We start from the raw sequence: 27,196 nt of genomic DNA on the forward strand, positions 1-27,196 counted from the left end.
AGCCTGTAAGCCCATGACATTGGTTAGCCAGGAGTGGGCATGGACAGCTACGCTGCTGGCTTAAAATTTCATGGTCGGTAGATCTGGCATGCATGGAAATCTTCCAGGAAGCAAAGAATGCTTTTGTCTTACTCCTGTAAAGCCTCCATGACACACAACTTGCTGACTGCTGCCTTCTGTTCCTGGGATACTTTCTGCCACCTGCTACGCTCCCTGTGAGACTTGATTTTCTCACAATAACATCTAGTCAGGCTTAGAGCTGCAAACTCACTGGGTCTTTATCATAATCCTCTTAGTGGTGCTACTGTTAAATATATTAATTCTATTCTTTGAGAATTATCCTCTAATGTCTCTGAATTAGACACTTTGCCTGAAGGTATTCCTCAGGTATATTTCCAACCTTCCTTGGCTACTATTCCTTTCTTCTACAGTGAGTACGTCCGTGTGTACTACTGGTGTGAAACAGTGAAGAAAGTCCAATTGACTGGATTATGGTGGCATAAAGATACAGCTGGCCTTTTGCCATGTGAGTTTGGTGTCAGGCTTTGTTCACCCTCCTCTCAGACTTGACGAAGGCTTCAGAGGAGCAGACAGTTATTGCCTGATGATTTTAATATCAATTGCCAGGCCTTTTTGATCTGTTTGAATGATTAATTGCAAAGTGAAGTTCTGGAATAATACTGAGGTGAATCTCTTTGCAATGTCTAAACTCTGGTACTTGAAATAGACAACAAAGTGGAACTGATATTTTTTTCTCATCCTGATGATATAATGGGACGTTAAAAAGCTTCCGGAGTGGCACCACTGTAAAATGCTGAAGAAGTATAAATAGTCCCTTCCGCTCCACACATGGATTTATTTTGGGTTTGGCTCTGTTTTTCTTCTAGAGAAACTAACTTCCACAATTACACACTCGTCTCTTTAAATGAGGAATTTAACCGTGGCCGGGGACTTGACATGGGTGCCAGAGCCTGGGAAAAGGGCGAGGTCCTGATGTTCTTCTGTGATGTTGATGTTTATTTCACAGCTGAATTCCTCAACAGTTGTCGCTTAAATGCTGAGCCTGGTATGTTCCTTTAAAGTTGCTGAAATTGAGTCATGTATTCTTGTTTGGCTTAAACTGATCTGAGTTGTGTATACAGAAGGCTAATCTTGGTGGTGGAGTTCATTAATCCAGTGTACCTAGGAAAATGAAATATACTATGTGCACAAAATAAAATAGTATTTAGACTGAGAAATGACTTCTGTCCAATTGTAACTAGTCTTAAGAACCTGTATTTCTGCACAATAGGTACAGTTTTAACATTCTCTTAAGATTGGGAAGTCTAAAAAAGCTGTACAGCTTAATTGTTTTAACAAACTGTAAACTTGTGTAGCAAATCTCAGTGCAGCACTTCTTACAGCAGGTGACTTGTTGCAACAAAATCTCTAATGAACAAGTTTGTTTTACATGTTCTCACACTTGCAATTGCGTGGCTAAGATTCATCACAGGAATTGTTTTCAGTAGAGCTAAAAAAAAAAATGTGCTCCTTACAGAGATCGAGCTAGGGTCCTATATTTTCTTCCCAAGCTCAGAGTTCTTCTGACCATTTTATTCAAGCTTATGAAACTTACTTGTACAAGATTGTGTAACAGTGGATAAAGCTTTCTTGAGTTAACAAGCGTGCTAGTTAAGGCCTTCTTTTGTCAAACACTTGTTTTATTCCTTAATGCATACTCTTATTCCAGATTTGTTGCAGCCAGGAAACTTTCTCCAAATGCCAAAACAAATTCTCCAAATTCAAATTAGTTCATTTTGAATTATATTTTTCTTCACATAATAAACAGACAAGAGACTGCTCTAAGGCAGATATTTTGGTTCTGTTTATTTCTTTCTATTATTTGTCTCTGCACTTCATGAAGTGAGTTGTGTATGTAATTGGAAAAACTTTAGAAGATGAGTGTTTTGTGAGCTTGTACAAGGAAGAGTTTGAGGGACTGCTTGGCAATTCATGCTGACAGTTTGTCTCCTTTGCTTCAAGTGAGATCTGGAAACACTTGACATATGTTCCAAGCTTATACACAAATCAAGGTACTGAGTTTTCTCATGGGCTATCGCTGATGCATTTGCACTACTGGCATAGCAAGAACATTATCAGGCTTCTGGAACAGGCACAGAACTGATGTCACAGTATAATGAGGGTATTCAAGGTGCTTTATGCTCTTGCTGGGCATCCTGGATGTACATACCTTTCTGCATCTGGAAGGAGGCAAGGCTGTAAAACTCAAGCTATGCGAGTGTTTACTTGGACTTGGGTATTCTTGTTGCTTTTCTGGTTAACATTGTTGCAGGGGTTTTTCCACTGTCTTCTAATGTCATATCAATATATACAAATATAATGTGGATATATGTAAAACTGTATATGAATATATATGCTTAAGAATTATGTATTCCGCTCTGGCCCACAAGGTGCTATGGCTTAACTGAATGGAAAATCCAAGTGGTTAGACCTTTTATTTGTTTTCATTAGGTGGCTAATAACTATTACTTCAGTTAGAGACTAGTTTCTAGTTTCCTCTTTCCTTCAGAAAGGATGCCTGCAGTGAGTAACAACTTCCTTTTTGAATCCTAGGGAAAAAGGTTTTTTATCCAGTGGTATTCAGCCTCTATAATCCTGCTATTGTTTATGCCAACCAAGATATACCACCCCCTGTAGAACAACAGTTGGTAAGTAGTGTGACTTACTCAGAATACAACTAGTTGTGCTTTGTATTAAAAGAGAATTAATTGTAACTTAATGGTTTTATGTGGGATATCATGTAACTTTTGGCAGTGTATATGTAAACACTCTTCTCCCTTATAGGCAAAGCAGTTTCGAAGACCAACTTAAACAGTACCAAATTCATTCATAAATAAGCCTGGAGTTCTTTTTAAATTTAAAAAATGTCTAGCTAAACAAATGAAGTTGGTAGTTCTTAGTCAGTTCTTAATCTATTGCTTAATTCTGAATTCTGGGTTGGAAAGCCAATATTTTAGGAGGATGGGAAATAACATGGCAGCAACAGTGATCCTGTGTTCCATCAAACAGTAATTGAAAGGAGAAGACTATGAACACTGCTTGATAAGCTTCTCTAAATGTAGACTTCTGAACCACCATTTAGGTAGTTAGCAAAGGAAGTGTGCCATGTAACTGAAGGTAGGAAAAGGTGTCAGTGGCTTTTTTTCAGACTGTATGCAGCTGTACTCTGCAAATTATTTTTCTTTGCTATCCAAATCTACAAAATTGGGTGCTATACCATTAATTTTTTTTTGAATTAGAAATGCTACTTTACTTCTAGGGGAACTCTTAGGCAAAAAAAAAAAAAACTCAAACATTCAATAGAATGGATTTAAGGATAATTTGGAAGATAATTTTGAGTCTTTGTTGGAAAGGCCACACTGAATATCCAGAAGTACACTCTTTAAAGAGGCTGTGTAAGTGAAATTGGGGTTTAGCAGCTGGGACTGAAGTAATAAGTTCAAAGGAGCAAAAGCAAAAAGCAATGCAGTTACTAAACAATTCTCTCTCCCTTCCCTGCAAGTTCTTTGCTAGAATGCTGTAGGAGGGATGCTTTTGCATATGGCCTCAGGTAGTCACAGCTGAGAGAGAAGTGAACTTTTTGCCTGAAGGCCAAGCTATTGGCGTATTCGAATCCAACAGTTTTATGGTTTTTGAGTTAATAAAGCGTATTTTTCTTATTGTATCTGAATAAGGAGAGGCAAATGTACTGTTAGAAACTGGGTAGGAACTGTATTACTAAGAACAGATGACTTTGCAATAAGCTATCAAAAATGTAATGATTGGTCTGAGTAGATGACAGAAAACAGACGTGGTGTCGCTGAAAGGTAAAAGTGCTAACTTCAAAAGGAGTAAGTACTTGAAGCCAAATGGAAAAGGGCAAAGTGAGCAAGTAATTAGAAAGGCCACGTGCAATATGTCACAGAAATACTGGAAATGTTATATGCTGTATCCTGCATTGAGCAAATGATCAGAAGAGTACTAAACCAAGTGAAATATATGTCCTTGGGTGTATCTTGCATTTCAAAAAACTATTGTTTTAAAATTGTAGGTACACAAAAAGGATTCTGGCTTCTGGAGGGATTTTGGCTTTGGGATGACTTGTCAATACCGGACAGACTTCCTGACTGTTGGTAAGATGAAACTATATCATAAAAAGTGTGGAGAGGTGTTCAAAAGATATTCCCTGTGTACCCTGTTATCTAACTACAGTGAAGTAATGTTTTAATTTTTATTTTTCCCAAGTCCAACTTGCTGATTACCAAGTTGGATGAACAAATGAAATCATTTTTTTGTAATTTTTGATGTCCCCTCTGACGAGTATTTGTTAAAAGCTACAGTATTTGTTAGCATTAGCAAAACTTACTCTTCCATTTTTCATATTGTGACTGTCTGGAGCAAATGAACAATTTAAGAAACATGTTCCTCAAACTGCTAACAGAAAAAGAAACATTGAAATTCTTTCTCTGAAATAAGCTTGAAAGTTTAATATAGTTGTTCCAATCCAAGGCTTTACAAATATGCTTTGGCACCCTCTTGTGGCATGTTACTAAAAAAGAACAACTGGATATACTTAAATTTGGAAGATGCTCTCACAGATGATCTGCCAGAAGGTATAATGATATAGCTCATGTGCCTATATGATGATTTGAATGAATGCAGGCTGCTTTTCAATAGCAGACGTACTGCCTGGCATCTGTATGTTATATGCTAAACTAAGACCTCAATTCTAGAGTTTTGAATCTATACCTAAATCTAAACTGATACTCATTATGGCCCTGGGAAGTTTCCTGTTAAAACTGGAAGCCAGCAGTGCATGATCTAAGACCTCAATTCTAGAGTTTTGAATCTATACCTAAATCTAAACTGATACTCATTATGGCCCTGGGAAGGCAAGAGAGACCTTAAAATGGTGCAATAGATTCCTCTTCTTAATCGAGCTTTTTGAGTTGTGACCTATGGAGTAATTGCTGACACTTCTAGAGAGGGCTTTTCATGTGGTACATGACTGCCTCATTTTCCAGCTGCTAAAATCCATTATGATTGCTAAAAACACAAAAGCATACCCAGTATGGTTTGCCTACAGTTTCTTGCAGCTGTCACATGGGGTGTCATGCGTAATGTGATTTAGGTGCTCTCTTGTAAGAGACCCTCTGAAGCCAGCAGTGCATGATCTATGTCCTGGACAGCTCTCACTGTAGAAGATGTGGAACGCTTGAAGCTCCTCCCCCTCAATTTGACATGCTTTGGCATGCAGTAGTTAAACTGAATTGCTTCAGAATATCTGGTGTGGCATATATTGTCTAATATTTTACGTGAGGAGTCCTTTTTACCTTGGATCTACCTTGTATGCCAACATGCTTTCTGATGCTGTTTTTATAGGAGGTTTTGACTTGGAAGTAAAAGGCTGGGGCGGTGAGGACGTTCACCTTTACAGAAAGTACTTGCATGGTGACCTTATTGTGATCAGGACACCAGTCCCTGGTCTGTTCCACCTCTGGCACGAGAAGCATTGTGCAGATGAACTTACTCCAGAGCAGTATCGCATGTGTATCCAGTCCAAAGCCATGAATGAAGCCTCTCACTCGCACCTTGGGATGCTGGTCTTCAGGGAAGAGATTGAGACTCACCTCCGTAAACAGGCTTACAGGACTAACAGCGAAGCAGTGGGATAAACGGAGCCCTGTGACAGGGCAAAACTGATGACTTCACATTCACAATGAACCAGCATCATTTTACAGCCTTAATTCAGCTTAAAAATGCAGTGCCTCTTTTTCAGTGAAGAAGAGTTTAGGGTTTTTGGTTCTTGTGTGTGTTTTTTTTTTTTTCCTGAGTAACTCTGACTGATGTACTATTACTTACATATCTTGCAAGTTGAAGCACCTCAAATAAGAAATAGGAAAGCATATGTAGTTCAAGGAAAGTGTCTTCAGTGCTGATTGGAGAGATCAGTGGAATGTACAACTCAACTCTTCTCCACGTGGTACACTTTGATTCTTAAATTTGTTATTTTAAGAATTAAGTCTTGTGCTAAGTGTTCTCAGTCTGTATGGCTCACTGCACTGTGATGTTAGAAGGCTATTATACTTACACTCCACTGTGGAAATGAGGTGTGAAAAAGAATCTTGCTGTAGAAGATGTACAGGATATGCTAATTGGTACGTGGTCTGTTAAGGCTGACTTCACGGTGGTAGCTTGATGATGCATTTGCTGTATTAGCAGACATGCACATTGTTGAATACAAAGAAATTCATGTGAAAGGATGGGGGAATGATAATGTTAAGTGGAATTTTAGAGCATTTAATATGATTTCACACTGCAAAAGACACCACCACCTTAACCACCTTATCTTGGTGATGGATCAAAGAAGTTGGGAATGTTCCAGTTGGGCATTTCTGGATGTAGTCTTTTCCCACAGTGCATACTACATCATAGAATCCTTTCTGTGAACTGAGCTATGCTATTAAACATTTTTGTTTAAGGATTTTTGGCCCCACTCCTTATTCAGAAGCCCTGCTTGTGCATCTCAGCCTTTAAGCTGAGGAACCATCATTTCATTGCTATGTGAATTCATTAGAGACCCATTTGCTGTTATGCCAATGTCCCTTTCTTTCCCTCTGTCATTTTCCTGACATGTTTTTGGAAGCAAGTCACATACTCTTAGCTGTTTCACAGACTGGAAAAGCAAGTGCTGTTACAGTCTTTCTTCACATGATACTTTCTGTTCTACTGATTTATCCCAGTAGCCTTATTCTTCACTTTCTCAATTGTGTTTTTGTGTTTTTTTTTTTTTTTTGGGGGGGGCAGAGGAAGAATGGAAGGGGTCAAGCATGCATGAACAGAATTATGCTGCGGTCTCATGAGTGTCTTGTACAATGGCACTACTACTTCCCAACTTCCCTTTTGGATATTCTGGGATGCATAAGCAGTTTAAATGCAGGCAGGTCACTTTTCTCCATGTTGTCTTATATACTACAATATGGCATGCCTCATTTTTAATACATTTGTTTTTAAAATTAATGGTGAGAATGCAAATTCAATGGTTATACCATTTGCATGGTCTCCACAGAATTTAGAAACTAGGCAAAAACCCTTCTCAAACCTTTTCAAACCAGGTAACTGAGTTTTGTTAATGAATTCAGTTTGCTTCAAGAATTCTGAAGGCAATTAAAAATTTAAATGGCTGATTTTTCTGAATAGCAGATATGCTGTGCAAATAGTTCCGGGCACTGATCCTTTTATATGTACATAAAATTTGCCTTTATGTAACTTATTGTGGAGAACAGTTTCCTGTATTGTACTTAGAGTGGTGAGAATGCATTGCAAGACTTCTTGCAACTGATTCTCTGTATAATAAACAGAATATCTGCATTTTAGAAATTGTTTTAAGCTGTTTCTTTTGAAATAAATATTTATAATGTTTTACCAGGTAGATGACACACCAGATTGAAGTAATAGTATTTGCAATGAGAATTTTAACCAGTGCACTTCTGCAGCTCAAGTGAACATCTATCCTGACTAGATATAAAACTTACATATATACCAGATGTTTTATTGTAAGATAAACATCTTGGTGGTGGGTCCTTACAGAACAAGGTACCAGTGAGGAAAAAAGTATTTAGGCATGATGACTTTTAGTAAGATTTAAGTGGGAACTTCTACTGAAACTCCAGCCCTTAACACTTAGCTAGTGTTGCCCTGGCTGTGCTGGTTCAAGAATAAGCATCAAAAATGCCTCTCACTACATCTCACTTCACACACACACACACACTGGCATGACTGTTGAGGTTGTACAGAGGTGTTGAGCACTGCTGCAGCTTGGCTGTTATCACTCTACCAGTTTAGCTCCCATGTTTTGCACACAGCAGACTGCTGATAGCCAGATCTCATCTTCTAGTATTTCCACTGTGTGGTTGTGTTTATCAAAAGTGGCTGAAATGAGGAAGGAGAAAAATGTCAAGTGTCCACATCTGTGCAGTCCATACTGGTCTAATACAGATGCTGGAAGGCAATCAATAGGAACCACTTCTGACAACTTTCCGTTCATTGCCTCAGAATGTGGAGGTGGAGGCATTGAAGTTAAATGAAGTCGGAACTACGAGAACTTGCTCATGCCAGGGTTGGGTATAGACACAAGCAGTCCAAATCATCATTTGAGCAGTTGTAAACTCTTTGGAGCCCTTGCAGGCCTGGCCCTTTTTCTTTTCTATTCTGTACAATTAGTTCTGCTGTCCGCAGTAAGTGCTTGTGTGAGAACGTGTGCTATGACATATCAGCTCATTAAGAGTGTGTTTGTGCTATGTCATGAAATCCAGAGAGATTAGTATTAACATAGCTCTGTGCTATGTTAAGTCATTGCATCGTGCTTGCTCTACAGTGGTAATAATAAGGATATGGAATCTCCTCAGATATGTTTTGCTGCTGCACAATAGTGGATACAGTACACACATCTAACAACTTGCTGGTCTGCTGTTCTGCAAGATGACTTTACTGCTCACAATCTGTAGAGCATTTACAGCAGGCAAATACTCAATTCTAATAGTGTAAATAGTGTTTTATGGTACTTCTATAATTTGTTGGGGAGCTTATTAACAATGGTGACAGTGGAAATTAAATCAGTTACTTAAATTAAAAGTTATGATTTAAAGTTTATACTTCCAGGGAATTACTACTAATCATGTATACACCTCATGTTCGCTAATGATTTGTCACTTAATTTTTCTCATTAAAGTAATTAGATTATAAATAACTGCTTTAAATGTGCAGCTTTTAATTTAACCTTAAAATAGGCCTTTTCCTTTTTTGTTCTGAAGCATTTTGAACATTGCTCTTGAGCTTACCTATGTTTTAAGTAGTTAGTTTTAACAATGTCATACTTCAGATATTGTTTCTCAGTGAATTAATGTGCATTTTTCCAAATGGCCTTCACTGAATGGAGTCAACTGATGAATATCATACAGATACACAGATGGATTGTTTTGTCTATCTTAACAGGGATTCTCCAGAAGAGGACAAGATATGTGTCCCTAGTAATCCCAAAATAAAACAAGAAAAGGTTGAGACTTGTGGACTGTAGAGAGAACGATTCTGTTCAGTGTGTTGCTTTGAAAGTTACTTGAACTTGTACAACTATGTCAGATCACCCTCTACGTGCTGCTTTCCTGGGTCTGTTCTGCTTTTAGTCATTCTTTGGGACACTCTATTTCCACAGAAGTCCATTGACTACACATTCTGTAGAAGTGCTTCACTACTTCTTCTGCCTTAGTCTTTGGGAAACGCATGAGTGAAGCCACTTTCAGGGCTCAGATTTTGAAGTTAAGTTACCACTGCATTATCACAAGCTAACAAGTCAACTGTCTTCTATCTGGCTATGAATGTTACTGGCACTTCAGTTATGCTCCCGAGCAATTAACATAATGCTTTGTCACTGCCCAATAATAGGCAGAAAAATGTACAACTCTGGAGAACAATTAGTTTTCCCCAACTCCTTAACATACCTGAAACAAATTACATGTGCTGTATAAATAATATGACCTGAAAAATGGGATGACTTATTTTTTCACCACTTGGTCTTGCATCAGGTTGTTCTGTTTTTCATCACAATAGTGTACTTGCTGCCTTCCTTATTAGCCCAGTCCCTCTTTCTCTTTGATGTGGATTTTCTCATTTCTTAAAACACTGTGCCACAAAGCCTTCAGCCTTTCATAAGCTCCAGTATTGGCTTTTGAGCAACACAGGAGCCACTGGGAGTTGGAGCTAACTGAGCTGCTGGGAGGAAGAGTGGTGATGAGTGGCAAGGAAAGTCTGGATCCTGTAAGCAGGACAAGAGCAGCAAGGGTGCACAGGAATTGCTTTCTGCCATTTACCAGCTTTGAAATCTGTCTTAAAACCTTTTCTTCCTATTTCTGATTTGTCACAGTATTTCATGCTGAAATACAGTAAGGTGGTATATTATGACAACACGTGGTTCAAGGCAAAGATCAGTAATTTAAGAGTTAATGCTCAATGTTAGATTGCACATCACTGGTTTTGTTCTGTAATGAAACTAGAAATAGTAGGATATTCCTTCATTATGAAGTGATCTTAAGTGATTTCATTTGTCTAAGTACGCTGAACTTCAGGCTGCATTCAGCAGTTACCAGGCTGTGATACAAGTGCATGTGTGTGCATTCAGCTGTGCAGATGAAACAGATTTGCTCTTTCCCACTAAAACATGCAACTCTTCTTTGAAGGTGTTTCTTTACCTCATCCAAGAAGGGGAGGAAATTAGTCATGTTTCGAACATGAAATCTCTGCATGTTGCTTTAGGCATACATCTGGCTATATGACTGGAAAATGTTAGCTAAGTGTCTAGTCTTGATCTCATAACTCCTGCCGTGGGACTGAAGAGACAACATTGCAGTGTGCTTCACAGTCCCGTTTAGCACTTCTGGAGTGCAGCAGCCTTGGGCCCTGGCAGAGAGCAAAGCTGCAGGGTCATGGGCTTTCAACTCTCCTCTGCCTGGCTATGCTGCAGCTCTACTTGCCTCCATGTTGCTCCTCTCCCTCAGGGCCAAAGCTGTGAGCAGGCTCCAGCAGCAGTACAGACAGGGCCAGATGAGGGCGAGGTGTGGTGGTGGTGCCTGCCTGGCTCTTCATTGCTTTTTTTGCCACAAACACATACCATTGTTAGCCCATGACCCATCTGGCACTGGGTCATGGCTATGAACTGGGTCTGTGATATGTAACGTGACTGAGGTGTGATGGGCGCGATAGGGTGGTTTGAAGCTGAACGGTGTACCTGGATTGTTGACTTGTCACAAATATACATGCACTGGGCCACGACACAAGGAAAGCACAGCATGCAGTTCTGAGCCAGACATGTGCCTGCACTGGGCCACATTGGGCCATGGTAGATGATATTTATGTGACAATCAGGTTCCCTTTTTCAAGTTGTGGTCTGGGTGTGGAAAGCCAGCTGAGTTTTCCTGGAGGAATTGTTTTATTGTTGGAGCAGTAAATATAGAATACCAACATGCTCTGCTGGAAGGAGAAGTAATGTTTGTGGTGTTTTGTTTGTTTGTTTGTTTGTTTTTAACTGTTACATGTTATATGCATTAACTGTAAACATTCCCAAGGACCTTGCATCTGCACAGGGAAAAAAGGGGAAGTGTTCTTGATTAGGGAAGTCGAACTGAGATTAGCTTGGGACACGCTTTCATGTTAGACCCAATATAAGAATGAGTTCAGGATGTGCTTTTGAATTTGCAAACTTGAATCCGCTTTAAAATATGCCAACCAATGGTACAAATAAATGTGGTTTTGAATTAGAAAAATAAATAATCAGAAAATAATCAGAAAATATGGAAGAAAAAACAAAAAGCTACAGGGAAATACATAGTTCTGTGTTCCTTGTGTTCAGGAGAAAATACTTAGTTGCTTTATATTTGTATTGATTCACTACATGAAATTCTGTGATCCTTTGGTCTTTGAGATACATGTACCTATGTTATTGAAACATCTTTGAATGCTGGTTAGCTTGTGCTGATGAGTGTTAGCGCCTCTCAGCATTTAACACTGAAGAATTACAAATGAAGGGAAAAAGAAAAGGTGGTGAAGCACTGTGAGTGCGGATGAGCATCTGAGCAGCTGTTTTACTGCATGTTCATGCGTTAAATTTAGAATAAAATGAAACATTTTCCTTTGTCAGATCAGTAAATTAGAGGAAAAGAACTGGAAATAGCTGATGACTCAAGATAAATGCGGTGACTCATTGACTCCAGTATCAGTGTAATGATAAAAGCTTTTTGTTCAGCAAAGGTGGTTTAAGCTTTAGTTTGGCTGGGGTGCACTAACTGCACATGATCCCCCAAATCCACCTGAAGGGCAGTAATACTTAGGACTTTACCCTGCTGTGCCATTCAGTAAGGAACACAAGGGCACAGCTGAAACTGAGCAGCACTGGTTTTGGATTAAGTCTTTCTGCAAATTTATTTTAAGAATCAAAACAAAACTTTTTTTTTTTTTTTTTTTTTTGGTGAATTATCTCACTGTCTGTGCAGCCTTATTTAATGGCTACAAAAGAAAGCTATGAGAGAAATCTGCTCCCATATGCTCCTGTTTGTAGGTTTTTCCAATTAGTTGGGAGGCTGGGGTTGCCCTGATAACCCGATATATGTTGCAGGCTGGAGGGGAAAGATTTGTTTGTTCATGTCCTCAGAAGAATTATTGATTTCCCTTCAATAAAGCTGTACTAATATCTGTTGTCAACTGAATTTTGCTACCTGAGAATTATTTGCTGAAAGAAAGCGTTTTCTTGGGAACTTTTAACTTGATAAATGAAGTTGCTGCTAGCACCGCTAAAAATACCATGCTGGCATTGAGTTGCTGCTTATCATAGTTTGTACTCTGATGGAAGTAAAGTATATGGAAAGAAATTTTATTGTTTACTCTTACACCTGAGTAAATAAGTAACTTATCCTAATGACTAGATGGGACATAATTGGAAGTGAGTTTTCAAGGATGTAAAATATGCGTATTAATTATGAGTGTGAACTGACCATCAGAAAGACTTTTGGCTGCTTGATTCTCTTAACACTTAGCATCATTATCTTTCCTCATGACCCGTGATGACTGATAGTAGTACTGTTCTACTCCGTGAGGCTGTTGTGGACATCTGGTTACCAAAACAATATCCCCAGAGTTTTAAACTGATTAAAATGCTTAGGGTATCTCCAGAGCTTCCACGATTGTAAGGCTCATTTTTAATTTTTTTTTTAAGGCTTATATCCCAGATAAAGGAGGTAGCATGGGTAGGACTGGGACAATGCATTAGGAAGGCTAGCTTTACCTCACAGTGCGGTGCTTGGCCGGGTTGCGGCGTGATCTCGGGGAAGTGGCTTTGCTTCTGTAAATTAGGGCAATGAAAAAGGGTAGCAGTTGCAACCAAAGGTCCTGGAGTGTTGAAATGTTAACAGAAACCTGCTACAGGAAACCCCACAGCATGCTGCAGCCAGCAGCAAATGTTTCTGTGCTTTCCTCTTTAAAAGGTAATTGTATGGGAAGGGGAAAAACAAAAAACAAAAACAAACAAGCAAAAATCAAAATCCAACTCCTAGGACACAAAATGCTTTTGTTCAGTGGATTTGTTAACCGCATTCATTGAGGTACTGAAATATTCCAGAGCAGATGCGCTGCATCAGATCTGTAATACTGGCACAGAGATAGCACATCAGAACTGGCAGCATGTTGTTGGCTTAGTGTTGTGCTCAGATTTTGCTGGAAGATATTTAAATATTTTATAATGCAGCCTTAAGTCAGGATTTAAACTTAAGAAACCAGTTTGTTCACTGCCACTTCATTATCTTCTACAGTTGGTTCACTGTGTTCAGCCACTGGCTTGTGGTTTGGTTGGTTTGCAAGTGAAAAATAACCATGGAAAAAGTTAAGCCTGGTTGAAGCGATTTTTTTTATTAATGCAAGCACATCCAGTCAAACACGGAATATCCTGCTTTATGGTACAGCTTTATATTTAGCATTTCAGCTCAGAATAGCAAAACACAGTATTTAAGGAATGTATCAAACTGAGGGAAGAAAAATAAAAAGGAACCAATGTGGATACTGCATTAATTTCAAGTATATACTAGGACTGATTGACCAGTGAAGTGCACATTCATGTGAAAGCTTTTTTTTAATACATTTACAGAAAGTGTTCTAAAGTTGCATTTCAAATATATATTTTTCTTAAATTTTAAGCATCCCTTTTAAATCTCAGTTACATAAACAAAGCTGATATACAACCCCTTTTATAGTGTCCAACAACGTTACTAGCTAGAACATCTCTGAAAGTGCAAAACACTGTAATAATACAGTATAAATATTCTCACTCTAGTCCAGGGCTGAAGGTCTGTACTTCAGCACAGGAAAAATAGCAGCAGATCATAAGAATTATCCTGTCTCCTTCTCTGGGCTGTTCTTGTTAACAGTTAGTATTTCACTTCTTCCTCCTTCTCCATGGCCTAACTCGCTTTTGGTTCTCTTTGATTTCGGTGCTATGGGAATAGCAAAATGTTATCTCTCTCCCTTACCCCAACTTTCTGTTCTGATTTTAAGTATTTGTCAGGGAGTAGGAGGGAGAACAGGGAGAGAGGGAAGGCTTTTTAATATTTCACTGTACTACTGGGCCAACCAACACAGCAAGCAATTCCTGTGAAGTGAATGCTGATGCTACGTGCAACAGTGGCACTGTTCAAGGTTGTAGGCACTCAGCAAGAAGAGTCTGCTGGACTGGAGTAAACCTGACCCTCAGTCCAGCGAGGCTTGTCCCCGCTTCAACACAGAGCAGGGTAGGATACCAATTGTCTACTTGAAGTTGACCGTTTTTAAAGAAACTTGTGCAGAGGTCCTTGGTGAGGTTCTATGAGAGAGGCTGAAACCACTGCAAGCTTCGGAGTGCTTTCTTTGGAAGAAAAGTTCTGATACAACTGTCTGGCTCAAGTCATTATCTTTCCAAATATCTGGCCTCAAGTCATTATCTTTCCAAATATCTGGCCCTTGTGCCTTAGGAGAACAATTACTGGAAAGGCTAGTAAATGTTCATGGCTAATAGTTCATTAACCAAAACAGTTTTAAATCTGAGCCTGTTTTCTCTTTTTGTGAACTTTGTGGTCAGGGGAGAATGAAAATCCTGAAATATATTATTTTTTTTTCCTGAAATTGATAGCTTGAATCTTAACCTTCTCATGTGCTCATTTGGACAGCTAAATTAGGTGTAAAATCAAGGTTTAAAGGAGAAGTTAGAAATGCTGAGCATCAGTGGATTTACAGATCACCTCTGATTCTGACCTGGGTTCAAAGGCTTGATCAGTTTCTTATGTTGTTTTCCAATGTATTTCAATGGGTTCTGGGTCAGACTGTCAATCATGGCTTGCAAAGTACTAGAAAAAGTTTATGATGCAAGTTGGTCTCTGCTTTAATTGTTTTGAAGTCCAAGCTAGCATTTTCAAAGGAACCAAGGGATTTAAATGCCCGAGTCAGTAGAGATGAATTCTTTGGAAATTTCAGCCTTAGTTTCAAATTGGACATCTGAGTATACTTCCCTCTCCCTAATTCATGTATTTTTTTTATTTTACATAAACTGTTTGCAGAAAGACACAATGAACCTGTTTTGCAGAGATAATCTAGGTTAGACATCCTTCTCTTAAAGAAAAAAAAAGAAAAAAATCCCTGATTTTATAAAGGAAAACACAAACTATTCTGACAGCCAGAATTTAAAGGATAGTTCCCAGAAGTATTAAAACTTAGACGTGTGCATCTTCACACATGCACATACATACACACACACAAACGCACATCCCCCAGCAGTTACCCCACCTTCTCTTCAAGTCACGTAACAAAAATATGTTTGCTGCACCGTCACTGTTATAGGCAGGTATACTCTACCTCATGTGCCATATTCTCCATTTTATTTAAAAAGTACATTGTAGCTGGTTTTGAGACATCCATATTTTTATTTTCTTTGCTTCCAATCCAGCGTAATAGAAGGTACACTAAACAATACCAGTACCTTGTAAGGCACTATTTCTGATGTAGGAGAGGAACAGGCTTACTGCAGATGTCTAAGGCCTTGGCTCTACGAACACTCGTGTATGATCAGTCTCGCTGATTTGAATGAAACCACAAGGGTAGAGAGACATGTTGAGTATTCTGTAGGCTCTTGGTCCAGTGGAGTATGTGACCTGAACACTGGCTGTAGCTGGGATGTGTTTTAATTTTGTTTTATTTTGGTGGAAGTAATAAAAAATAAAAATTTGGATGCTGATAGAATAAGATCTCCCCAGGGATCCCACCTCCCGCAATACACTTCATCTCTGAGAACAGGGCCCTGCCCTTTTTTCTTTTTTTTTAAATAAAAAACAAAACCCTTCACTTAAGTGCCTTAAGGTTGACATGTGAAATATTTACCACATTTTATTTCATAAAAGGTACTGTATATACAAAACAGACCTCAGCCAGTGAGGTCTTTCTTAGCTCAGTCCAAGTCTTTCGGGTTGTAAAAACACATTCATTCTGTGTGCTTCAAAGTCTGCAGATCGGATCCAAAAATCTCAGGCCCTATTAAGCAGAGTTGTCCTAGAAAAAGTAATAAAAAAATTTCTATCACAACCACATTTTTCATAGTTTTGGTAAAGTTTGGCAATAGAACTATCTTGCATCAGTAGCTGGAAGTCTTTCTTCAAAGGACAGACTTTTCAACTGCTATAAGCTGGCCTAACTCTAAATTCCAATAATAGTGCTGCCTTTAAATGAAAATGTAACCTCTTTAACCTTCGAGCCTTCAGGACGCACTCAGACAAATAACAGAACAGCCCTGGATTTAGCACGAAGTACATAAAGAGCATAGGTGTCTGAAGTGTAAAGTTCACGTGGCTTTCCTAGGAGACCTGGGACTGCTGTCTCCTCATGATGCAGTTATGATGTAGCTCGACTGCAGCTCAGGACATACTGGATTCTTCATTCTTTATATGGTGTAGATACCTCAGATCTAAATATGTAATGACTTGCGGAGGTCTAAATCTCTTATCTGAATTAACTGATCTCATATATGTGGAATAGGTGTTTCCTACTATAAAAGAGTGAGGAAGAATCATTGAGAACTTCTTCCTTAATAAGAGTGTTTGTATAAAATTTAATCTTTTTACATAATCTGTAAGGACTTAAGTATGATAAATGATAGCACCTTCTCAGTATCTGTATTTAATTGTCCCCCTGAGAAGAGCATGCCTAAAAACTGCTATGAATGTGGACTCTGTGTTTGATAGCCCAAACCGAGCGTATTCTCCTTAATAGTCTCAGCAGTGATCCTGTAGCCTGCACTGGCTGGAAAAGCTGTATTCAGAATCCTACTGCATTTTTTTTCAGATTTGAATTCTGAAGGGGAAAAAAAAATTACACGTAGGTCAAAATGGTGCTATTTGTTGGGTTTGCAAACAGGAGGGAAGAAGCTGCCAGCTTTGTACCTGTGTGCTCAGGGCTCAGAGAAGACTGAGTTGAGTGTACAAAAGTACATATGTAGCAATCATGCCTGTGTATGTCTGCAAAAGCCCCATGTGCTAAAGAAGCTTCATACCTGAGTGTTTTCCAGCTGTCTTTTTCCATGTGGTTTTCTGGACCTTCACTTTCAAAGGATGCAATAAACAGAGCTAGTAAATACAATAAGGACAATCAGATAAATGGGTTCTGTAACTGAAAAAAATACACATACCTGCTATATAGCAGGTGCAACTTAAGCCTTAATTAATGAGGTCTATTCTCATCAGGAGCCAACATGGAAGTGGTAATACATGCTTACCAATTTTTATTTTGCATGCTAATCTGTTCAGCTGTATGGTCTATGCACTTTGAGTAGGAAGACTCGCTATAACATTCAATAAAGGATTTTACCTTCTTCACTGTAAATGGGTGCTGTGAGTAGATAACTCTGGATCTTCTTGTCCTTTTCAAAAGGACACTCAACCTGCTTCCATGTCAAGAAATCATGAATCTGTCTTGAAATTTCCCAGAATTTCTGCGTGAGGTAATGGAAAGAATGTTACACTTATTTTTCTTTCAAATACTAATTATTCTGTATAATTTCAGGGCCTCTCAGTCTTGTTCTCATTCACACTTCTACTCTGAGTATCCCTTCTTTCATCATCTTTGTTGTTAGCCTTTCAACCTTCATATTTAGGAACCCAGCATAAAGGAGGAATTTCTTTGACCTTTATGCAGCTCTGAAGGTTTTGGACTTTTTCCCCCTCCAAATGTGACACACGACACCAAAGAATGTACTGTTGTAGGTGCTGTCCCTTCCCCATTCACTTTCATATATCTCGAGATAGCCAAATGTTTCCATCTCTTGCTGCAAATAAGGTATGCTTGGTGATGTGAAAAACCTTTCATGTTTACAGACGCTGCGAGATTATTACTCTTCCACCATTTTTTACTCTGTAGCAACATGTATTGTCACCTTAGGATTAGCTTTGAATTCTAAAATGTCTCTGAATAACAATCTTTGAATAAACGAATCTTTACAACATAAATATACGTCACCTTATAAAAAAAATAGGGCATGAATTCCCTTTTGTTCACCTACTACGAGTCAAGCATGCATTTCTTCAGAGAGCAGAAACTCCCTCAAAGACCTGCTAAATATCATTAGCTGGTTGTGTGTGGTGTTGGTAGCTAGCTAACCTGATGAGAGCAACCCTGAAGATTTAGGGCGAAGTTTACCTATTACAATTTGATCAGGTAGAATGGCTTGCTGCCACAGAAGGGCTTACTTTCTCCCCCATACACACACATTTCCTCCAGTCCCTTTTGAACATAAGACAGGAGCAGGGCTGAGGAGTAACAAATCTCTGCCATCACTGCTGGTACATGAAAATTCTAGTACTTGATTTCAAGTTCTTACTAAATTTTCAAGTTTGTGAGAAACTTCCCAGTGGGCTAATATAAGACTATTTCATTTTTTACTTAAGTAACTTTAAAGCATGGGTTATGGCTTCGGAAATTCTTATTTTCTTCCCCGTCCTTTCACACATCAGTTTTTCTTACACATTAGTGTTATTATACCCAGTTCTGCTTATGTATATTTTATAGTTTGCAGTCCATTTGTCCTACTTCACATAAAACATACGAATTAATCTCTATTTCAGTATACTTTTAAAGCAATCTTTTAACTAAAGGCGGTTACATTCCAGCAGTTTTATGGACTCTCTTCTGTATGTGCAGTTGTGTGTGGATCTGCCGTATATATAACATACGTGGCAATTGCAAGCCCTATCTTTCACAGAAACGTGGTATTGAGACATTAAAATTGCTTCCCCTAGATAATGATATCACTTTGTCTAGATTGCAGCAATGCTGAAGAATCTGAGGAACTCAGCAATATAACAAGTTAAAGTTTAAAAGTGACAAATGTTTGAAATGTACAATGTTTAACTAGCATTACAGTTCCAACAAACAAAGTCCTACCTTGAAGTTTATCTGTCCATTGGGTAAGCGGTTCGTATGTATTTTGTGCAGAAAGTAGATATCTTTAATAAACAGATTGAAAACTGGGATGACTATTTTCTCTCGATTGCTGTTGGCAGTCTGAGATCGCTGTGCTGCTCCTTGCAGGGCTGTGCGGTAATTACAAAAGTTGCTGGAAGGATCCATATGGTGCTGTTTTTATGGGGAAAGAAGGCAGTCGTATAATTAACATTTTTTACGTTTAAAAAGCGTGTATCTTATCAGAGAGCATATAGTATTTTCAATATCTGCGCACGGTTTTAAGCTGTCAAGATAGTCCTTTATACTGATCAGGTTAAATCAGAGTTTCTGTAATTCCTATCTTGCTTGAAAGGATGGTTCTGCACTGGCTTGACATCTATGCTTTCTTTCAATGGCTAATGGGAGGTTGAAAGGAAATAATAAATGACTACTGGGGGAAGAAAAACAATTCCTGCTTGCTCTCACCAGTCTTTGATTTCAGTTGAGTTTTGTTTTGATTCAGTTGGCCACTAGATGGAGTACTCTAATCAGTTTTATGGTTAGTAAAAAGGCATTGCCTTGCACGAAGGGTGAAAAGTACTGTGATGTTAAATTGCAATAAAGACATAGAATGAAGAAACGACCTACAGAAAACCTGCATTAGCTCTTCTTCTCAGGCAAGAAGGGATTTTGAAATCTGGGAAATGCTCTGCCTAATGTTTATATTACTGTTGACCACTGACAGAGGTGTCTGTGATCTCTGACATTGATTCTTTCCAACATCTGCTGTGGAATTACTATTTGGTGGATTTCTAAATAAAGTCTGAACTTTATACATACCTCTAAAACATCAAATTTGGCTGTTTTGACCTTTGACCAAGTTTTCTTTAGCCGCGCCACAGGACTCAAGTTCATGCCAGCTATATATAGAGAGAGAGGAGACCAAAACAGAAACAACTGAGCTGAAAAAATACAGGGCTAATGCAACTCTGTGCTTGTATGTCAGTACCACACTTATGCTTTCGAAGGCAGTTCAGCTTGACAGCCACAAGTGGTAGCTAATGCTGCCCACCCACACACTGATCTGTCGCTGGAACACGCTGCTGTTGTAGAAGCGCTGATGTGGTCAGCCAGCTTCAGGCAAGTATGAGCACAGTCTTGCCAGTCAGGTTGTGAAATGAAGTGTCTTCTGTCATCTGTGTTGAGAATACTCACAGATAATAGCCATCATTGAGTTGAAGTTTCCGATATTGAAGCACTCTCTTGCCACATCAATGAAGAATTCCACCATTCTTGTACGCTGCTTTTTCTTGACAACCTGAAAAAAAAAAATTGTTAATAGGGAAGGGGTGGCCTGAAATTTGAATAGGATGTTCAGGTAAAGGCATTATTATAAAATGATTGAAGAGACATTTCAAGATGTTATCCAGTCAAGCAATCTGATGATGAAAGCCTAGGCATATTTTGTTAAGATCTTTTTTTTAACAGAAAAGTAGTATTTGGGGCTGCTATCAGTTATCTGCCCAGTTGTGGGGGAGTGTAACCTCTTGTTATACATGAAGTTCAGTGTCATAAGGAACTTGTATGATCAAGTCAGACGCTTTCAAGCAACTTCCTGTTACTGGAAAAAGGAGAAAACAAGAAGCGGCTATCAGAAAAATACAGGGGGGAAAAAAAAACACCAAGGAGAGGGGGAGAAGCAGTGAAGGGACTTGAGAGCAGGGCATGTAACCTGGATGTGAGGAAAAACTAATTGCCATGTCCTGATTTCTCACATTATGCTCTTAAATGACGTGTTGAGAGCAGGTAGGTATACCTGGATATACATTATCTTCATCCATGCAAACATGTGAGGGATCTAGCAGTGATACTGGGCATCTGCTTTGCAGATTTTCCTTTATAATTAGTGAAGCAAAACTAATATATAGTATCATCTCCAAACTTTGTTTCAAAAATCCATCAGTTTTATTTATTTTTGCCTAGATTAGTCATTCATTCCCATGTTTTGCATCTAGAAGTTTTGTCTGGGTTATACAAAATGGGTTCTGAGTGGTGACTGCAGACTACTTCACCAGGGATCTCTCAGAAGAAAATGGCTTGGTAGTCAATGAATTAGCTTACCCCTCATTATGCTAAAACCTTTTGCTTGGTTGTTTTAATAAAGGCATTAGTTACATCAGCCAGATCTAGAAGAAGAGGACTTAGTATGTTTTGTAATAAGTTCTGTGAGAGCAGGAAATCTTTTAAGATGTTAGGGTTGATAAAGGAGACAGCATGAAGCTGCTGCGGGCATCTGGGTTTCCCCCATGGGGTTGCCAAATGTGTGGGAATAAAGAGGAAATGTACCATTTGATACAATTGGTACCTATTACTAGCAATCTCAAAAGACAGTTTATATGTACAAGAAGGGTTTCTGGGGCAGTATCTTCCATTTCATTGCTAGTTGTATGACAAAAGTTACTTTTAGCCTCTACTAAGGCTATTCTCCTTCTTTTTGTTTTTAACCTTTCTCCTTCTATACTTCTGAAGAGCGAGTTTGTTCCTCATTTCTTTTTTTTTCTGCTATAACAAAACTGTACATATGGCTGTAGTAATGATCTCTAAGTACAGTGGAAGGAGAGCAGTTTATCAGTAACTCTGTGCTTCGGTAGTGAGTACCTGAACACTTTATGGATGTATTTAAGAGAAAAACAACTCCCAACTGAAATGCCACACAACTTCCATTTCATGGCATGACTAATGTTACTATGGAAGCTACACAAAACCAGAGAATACATGCAAAGCCAAATGTAGCTGTGAACTCTTAATCACATAAGCACACAAATAATTTAATGCTTGAATAATGCAATTATCTTCAATTGGACTGCTCATGTTTAAATCTGTTAGACCACTGCCTGCCATTTGTCCTTAAGGACAGGATTATTTTGCTATATTATCTTCTACCAGTAAGTACCCACCCTACAAATCTCTGTAGCCACCAGCATGCTGAGACAATTGAACCAGTTGTCATAGGCCTCCAAATTGTAGGTTTTGGTAACATCACCTCGGCACTGCAAGAGAAAAGGCCACATATTAATCCTATCCTGTATTATGACAACACACCAAAGGATAAACTTCCAGTCATGTCTTGATTGAAATCTTACTGGATATTTCTGAAGGCATGAGCCTCACAAAGATCAGAAAGTGGCAGCCTTTTTTGCACAGCGTATACTCAAATCCTAATTACTGTTTCTTTTCCCCTCTGTACCCCTTCCCGTACCTTGTGATTATCTAGGGAGTCCATGTGGCTGACAATCTGCATCAGATCCTCTGGGTAAATGTTGCTCACCCGTTCCTGTGTTCAGAGAGATGAGAGATTGTCACTGTACAGGCAGACAGGGAGATCAGTTAAAAATGCATCAATAAATCCAAAGCTGTGAGATCGTTTTGGTAACTTTCATCTCCTTAAGCTTTCTTTACTGATAAGTATGAAACATTTCTACAGAGTGTACCTTATTGTTTTTGTTCGTCATTTGGCATTTTTGGATTAGAACACTGGAGGCTTTCAGTGAAGCCTATAGCAAAATTCATACTGATGAGTATATTAATATTTAGTAAATGGAAAATGAAATAATTCACACAAATCGATGTCTCACCAGTTCAATATGGGTTAGTTGCTGTGCCAAGATCAGAGGGTCACAGCACACGCTCAGGATGTCCTTTTGAGTTGACTGTGGCTTGTTTTTGAGGATGGTGCCCTTGTCAGTAACAGGTTGCCGGAATTTCTCTCTGATTTCCTGGTACTGGCTCCGTGCAGAGAGGGCCATCAGGAGATTCTGTGTCATCTGGCTAGTGATCTTTTTCACTGTCCCATTTTCCTAAGCAAAAGGCAGAAACAAGGATTGCTAAAAACCTTTAACTCTTGCAGACGCATCACCAATTTCTGACTGGGAAAAAATAAATCCATTATCTTTCATCTTATATGGGCTGGGCATCCTGTGACACAGGAACTGCCTACACAGCCACATAATGATGTTGTGCCTGCCTGCCTTCCCAGCTGTTTCACTGCCTGGCTGGGCTGCTCCTGGCAGTTGTTGACTGGCACCCCATTTCCAAGGCCTTTGGGTAAACAGCTTATAAGTGAATTTACTGAAGGGTGGCAGAGCTACTTGTACAGGCGTTCTTGGATCCTCTGTGTACCAAGTGACAAAAGCTTTGTCATTCCAAGCAGACCCTCTGATGACCAGGCCTGTATAGCCCAACAGAATCCAGGGAATGCACATTGTATCCAGGAACATGCCTGCAAAGACATTTGAATTCTTTCTACCATGGCTTTTTTATGCCCTATACTTCCCTCTGAGGTCAACTCCAAAGAGCTAACTTGATCAAGTTCCTATTCCTTGGTCTCCCTGATTACTACTTGAAATGATACAAATTCATTGACTCTGCTCTCCCTGCTGCTGGAGGGGAAAAAAACAAAACAAAACAAAAACTAGTTCTATCAGACAGTCCTCCTTTCCACTAGGCTATCGCTCTCTTGCTTTCATGCAAATTATTTCTCTTGAAGTTAGCCACTAAGTTAACTGTTGGTTTACAGCACGCTGTGTTGGTTTCCACCAGTCAACTGGATGCAGTATGAAGATCTGCAATGGCTCTGATCGTTCAAAGAAGCCACTAATGTGCAGTGATGACTGAAATTATGTAGCAGATGTGAGAGACGATGACTACCAAATACTTGTACATCGCATGCTATAATTAAGCAATAATAGTGTCAGAATGTTGCTTTACAAGGCAATAATCTGACTCCCAAGTGGAATCAAATGAAAAGCTGAAGGCAGTGTAGCTCATCTTGATGAGGCAACTAGATTACCACTGAACAGCAGCTGGCTGGAGCCATTTCGGATATTGTGCTACAAGTGCTTAGAAATGCCGAGGGAGCTTGGTGGGGGGACTAAAATAGAGCGCTAATTCTGCTCTCCAGTATGCTGAGCTTTATGTTGTGAACCACTTGACTTCAGCCACTGTGCCTCACTTACCCATGCCTACCCCCTTACATTTCTAGATGCAGATCACAGGGAATCAAATGTGAGGGTGGGTGAGGCTATCAGACATTATTTGGAAGTGTACAAAGAAACTGCAATGGTATTAAAAAGTATGGCTTACTTAAGCTATTGTGATTTTATCAGTATCTTAATTTTCAGACCAAGCCTCTTTGAGAGTTTTAGCAGTTTCCTTTCCTTAGTGATCTTGTCCTAAATTTTCTTATAACTTCAGAAAATAAAGGTGAAAGTTTCAGCTGATCTGAGAGGTATGACTTCGAGTTTGGTTTCCAGCATCGGTGAGTTGACAGTAACTCATCCTTGTTTGAGTTCAGGTGAGATGTTTGTACTTAGCCCTGGCTGTAGCTATAGCTGTCTGTTATGCAGCCTTCTATCACTGGCACAAGCACCTGACTATTGTGTGTCAGTTCTTGATTTACCTCCTATCTTATATATGTGAACGGTATCCTAGGGGGATTTGGAAAAGCTTTAAAATACAAAATAAAAATCTAAAGTGTTGCCATAATCCCCTGCTGAAGCATGGCATGGGTAATTTCTTAGGACAGAAAGATGGTAACAAATACTGAGAGCAAGAGCTGCTTTTTGTCAGTGTCAAATTAAATCTCCTAGGGGTCAGATGTGGCATAGCTTTTCACTGATCAAACCTGACTTGTAGCCTCGCTAAGGGGATAAATACTATGATGCTGTAATTAAGAGATGTCATCAGAAGCCTCAGACATCAGAGCACTGAGCCATTGCGAGATGTTTTCTCCCAAATGACAACTTATACATAAGAGTAGGGAGGAAGAGGAAGAGAAAGAAAGGTCACAACTTCTTTCTAGATCAGAATAATAGACAAAATAAATACCAAGATACACGTGCTAAACAAACCCCCTGCAATTTTGCCAAGTCCCCTTTCACAGTATCTCTGCCAACGTACACCTCTCTGCCCTGTTTACAAAGGGAACAGAAGGTGCCTTATAATCCTATCTGCTTTTCCCCTCCTACTAAGGCACTGACATTTTCATAGCAGCATCCAGGTAAACAGCTGTGCTGATGTAACAGAACTGACACACTTCCTTTTGACAACCTGGTAACGCCTAACTGCTACGCGTCCTATCACTGATTCACACCGTGCTGTCAGACCTGCTATTCTTCCTTGTCTCTGTACTGGAATCAATGAAAACAGCACACAATTGTCTTCCTGTTTCCTGCTAATTGTTCTCTAAAGAATCTTGAAGTTTTGGCTTTCAAAACAAGAAGCTTCTCCTTGTATAGAAGTAACCCTTCGTGTTCACACAAACACCCCACAGTTAATTCCCTTGCAGTTCTCAATTATAGCCCTTCTTCCGTCTGTTGGTAGTTAGAGTGACTTTCTCAGTAAGGAAGAAGTATAGGCTTCGTCATTTTTCTCTTTAAACAAACAAACAAAAAAAAGAAGAGTAACATCTGTAGTTATCTTCTAATTTGCTTTATCTGATCACTTCAGAAACGTTTTTTGTGAGAGCTAGTTTTCTTCACAAACTGAAAACTCAAGGCTGCTAAGAGTGGTGACTGACCAGCTAGCAGGTCTCAAACTTCCTTTGCGGAAATACTTCAGGGGCACCTTAAATGTAGCAAAAAATAAAACACACAAAAAAAACAGTCACTCATAAGCATCTTCACCTTGAGCTAGAGTACACTGATACAACGTACTTGATAGTCTTTGAGTAGCAGCAAAGCACAAAGGATAGGACATAAGTCGTCATGAGAGTTAACTGTATTGTGCCATTATAGTCACTGTTCTTTCTGCTTCTGCAATACATCTACTTTTCATCACTGAATTTTCTGTCTCTTCATCTTATACTCGGTGATTATACACAGAGAGTTTCTGCTAATGGGCCATTAAGTTCATCCCTCAGCCTGTGTCCTGCAGCTACGCTGACAGCTTAGTAACTGCTGCTGTAGTCTGTTTAGAAAATACTGCATGTAGGAGCAACAGTTTCCAATTTAATACGATAAACTACATAGAGGCTGACACAAATATTACTTCCCCCCTGCCCCTACCTCATCACATTGTGTGATCCTGTGAGCGATCTCCTTCAACTCTTTCATGGATTTTTCATCTTGGAAATCATAGGGGAAAGTTTCAGTCCATTCCTTCAGGAGCTGAATGATTTTGGCAGCAAAGGATTTCAGCTTTGCCTAGAAAGAAGCAATGTGTTAATTACTGACCACAGACCTGTCTGACAGTAAATACTTGATGATGGTTTGCATAAAACTAGATGTCCTTGAATATACTTTGCATCTGTGGTAGGTCAAGGGGAGAAAAAAAGAGCATATTTAACAGTGAGCCAGATTCCTAAATAAGATGACTTAGCCCCCTTTCAGGATAGCTTGGCAATGTTTCTTACCGAACTCTTTGAAGATATTTTCAAGGTTAGCTTTATAAAGCCAGGAAGATGACAGGATAGTTTAAGCATCTTATTTGATTGAAGTCCGTGGGACTTAAGCTGATTTATGCCATCTGAGGCAGCGGTACCTTTACTGTTACAATTCAAATGCATACCAAATGCAGCCCTGTACCAGGTATCTTTCATGAGAAATGTTCACAAAGACACTTCTGTTCTACAGAATTTATCAGACCCTCCAGATTGAGCTGTGTATTAAAATGAATGAATGACAGGAAAGATGTGTGTGTTCTCTCCGTGAAATCTAAATCAAAATGGACGGAGAAAATAGTTCTTCCTCCCTGTTCTGTGGTTGATAGCTTTTTGAGTAAGGGCCAACACTTTTTTTTTATTTTCCAAGTTCTTCTGTTACTCATGAATCTTCAAAGGCTTTTCATCGGATAGACCTGAATTGGATGCCAATTATAGCAGTACCATAGCAATAGAGAGCAGCATCAGTAAATCTGAAGGAGCACCCATGCAAAACTGAGTGGGTGTGCTAGAAAGACTTTTAACAAGCCAGAATCAAAACTTTGTTCGAGTTATGTTTATTTTCTACCCAACCGGTGATGCACTGAGGGGAAAATGAGGAAGTTTTCATCTGTTCACCTTCCTACTTGTGTAAGCTAAAGAAGTCACATTAAACAGCTGTTCATTCTTCTCATCTGCAATGTAATTTCCTTATTGCACTCTCGATCAGAAACTTAGGGGCTACAG

The 27,196-nt window shown here is 39.2% G+C and overlaps 2 protein-coding genes across 12 annotated transcripts in view; one reads left to right on the forward strand and one right to left on the reverse strand.

The window, feature by feature from the left end:
- The window catches only part of CSGALNACT2 (chondroitin sulfate N-acetylgalactosaminyltransferase 2), a 33,355-nt gene extending 24,600 nt beyond the window's left edge, over positions 1–8,755 (forward strand). For 7 of the 8 annotated variants that reach the window (XM_082764580.1, XM_082764581.1, XM_082764583.1 and 4 more), the window contains 4 exons: positions 888–1,066; positions 2,614–2,708; positions 4,091–4,172; positions 5,422–8,755. In XM_082764580.1, coding sequence (XP_082620706.1) covers positions 888–1,066; positions 2,614–2,708; positions 4,091–4,172; positions 5,422–5,714 — 649 coding nt within the window. In that variant the 3' untranslated portion in view covers positions 5,715–8,755. Of the gene's footprint in view, positions 1–887; positions 1,067–2,613; positions 2,709–4,090; positions 4,173–5,421 lie in introns of those variants that run through there. The other variant, XR_014317893.1, reaches the window with a different exon arrangement.
- A 4,712-nt stretch (positions 8,756–13,467) lies between these two features.
- The window catches only part of RASGEF1A (RasGEF domain family member 1A), a 48,160-nt gene continuing 34,431 nt past the window's right edge, over positions 13,468–27,196 (reverse strand). For all 4 annotated transcript variants that reach the window (XM_082764430.1, XM_082764431.1, XM_082764432.1 and 1 more), the window contains exons 4-13: positions 26,097–26,234; positions 22,668–22,889; positions 22,292–22,366; positions 21,990–22,082; positions 20,248–20,350; positions 19,873–19,952; positions 19,033–19,224; positions 17,461–17,584; positions 17,147–17,219; positions 13,468–16,149 (exon numbers count right to left, since the gene is read on the reverse strand). In XM_082764430.1, coding sequence (XP_082620556.1) covers positions 16,125–16,149; positions 17,147–17,219; positions 17,461–17,584; positions 19,033–19,224; positions 19,873–19,952; positions 20,248–20,350; positions 21,990–22,082; positions 22,292–22,366; positions 22,668–22,889; positions 26,097–26,234 — 1,125 coding nt within the window. In that variant the 3' untranslated portion in view covers positions 13,468–16,124. The remainder of the gene's footprint in view (positions 16,150–17,146; positions 17,220–17,460; positions 17,585–19,032; positions 19,225–19,872; positions 19,953–20,247; positions 20,351–21,989; positions 22,083–22,291; positions 22,367–22,667; positions 22,890–26,096; positions 26,235–27,196) is intronic.

This window comes from Aythya marila (assembly GCF_965140915.1).
Source record: "Aythya marila genome assembly, chromosome: 7".
Classification (NCBI taxonomy): Eukaryota; Metazoa; Chordata; class Aves; order Anseriformes; family Anatidae; genus Aythya; species Aythya marila.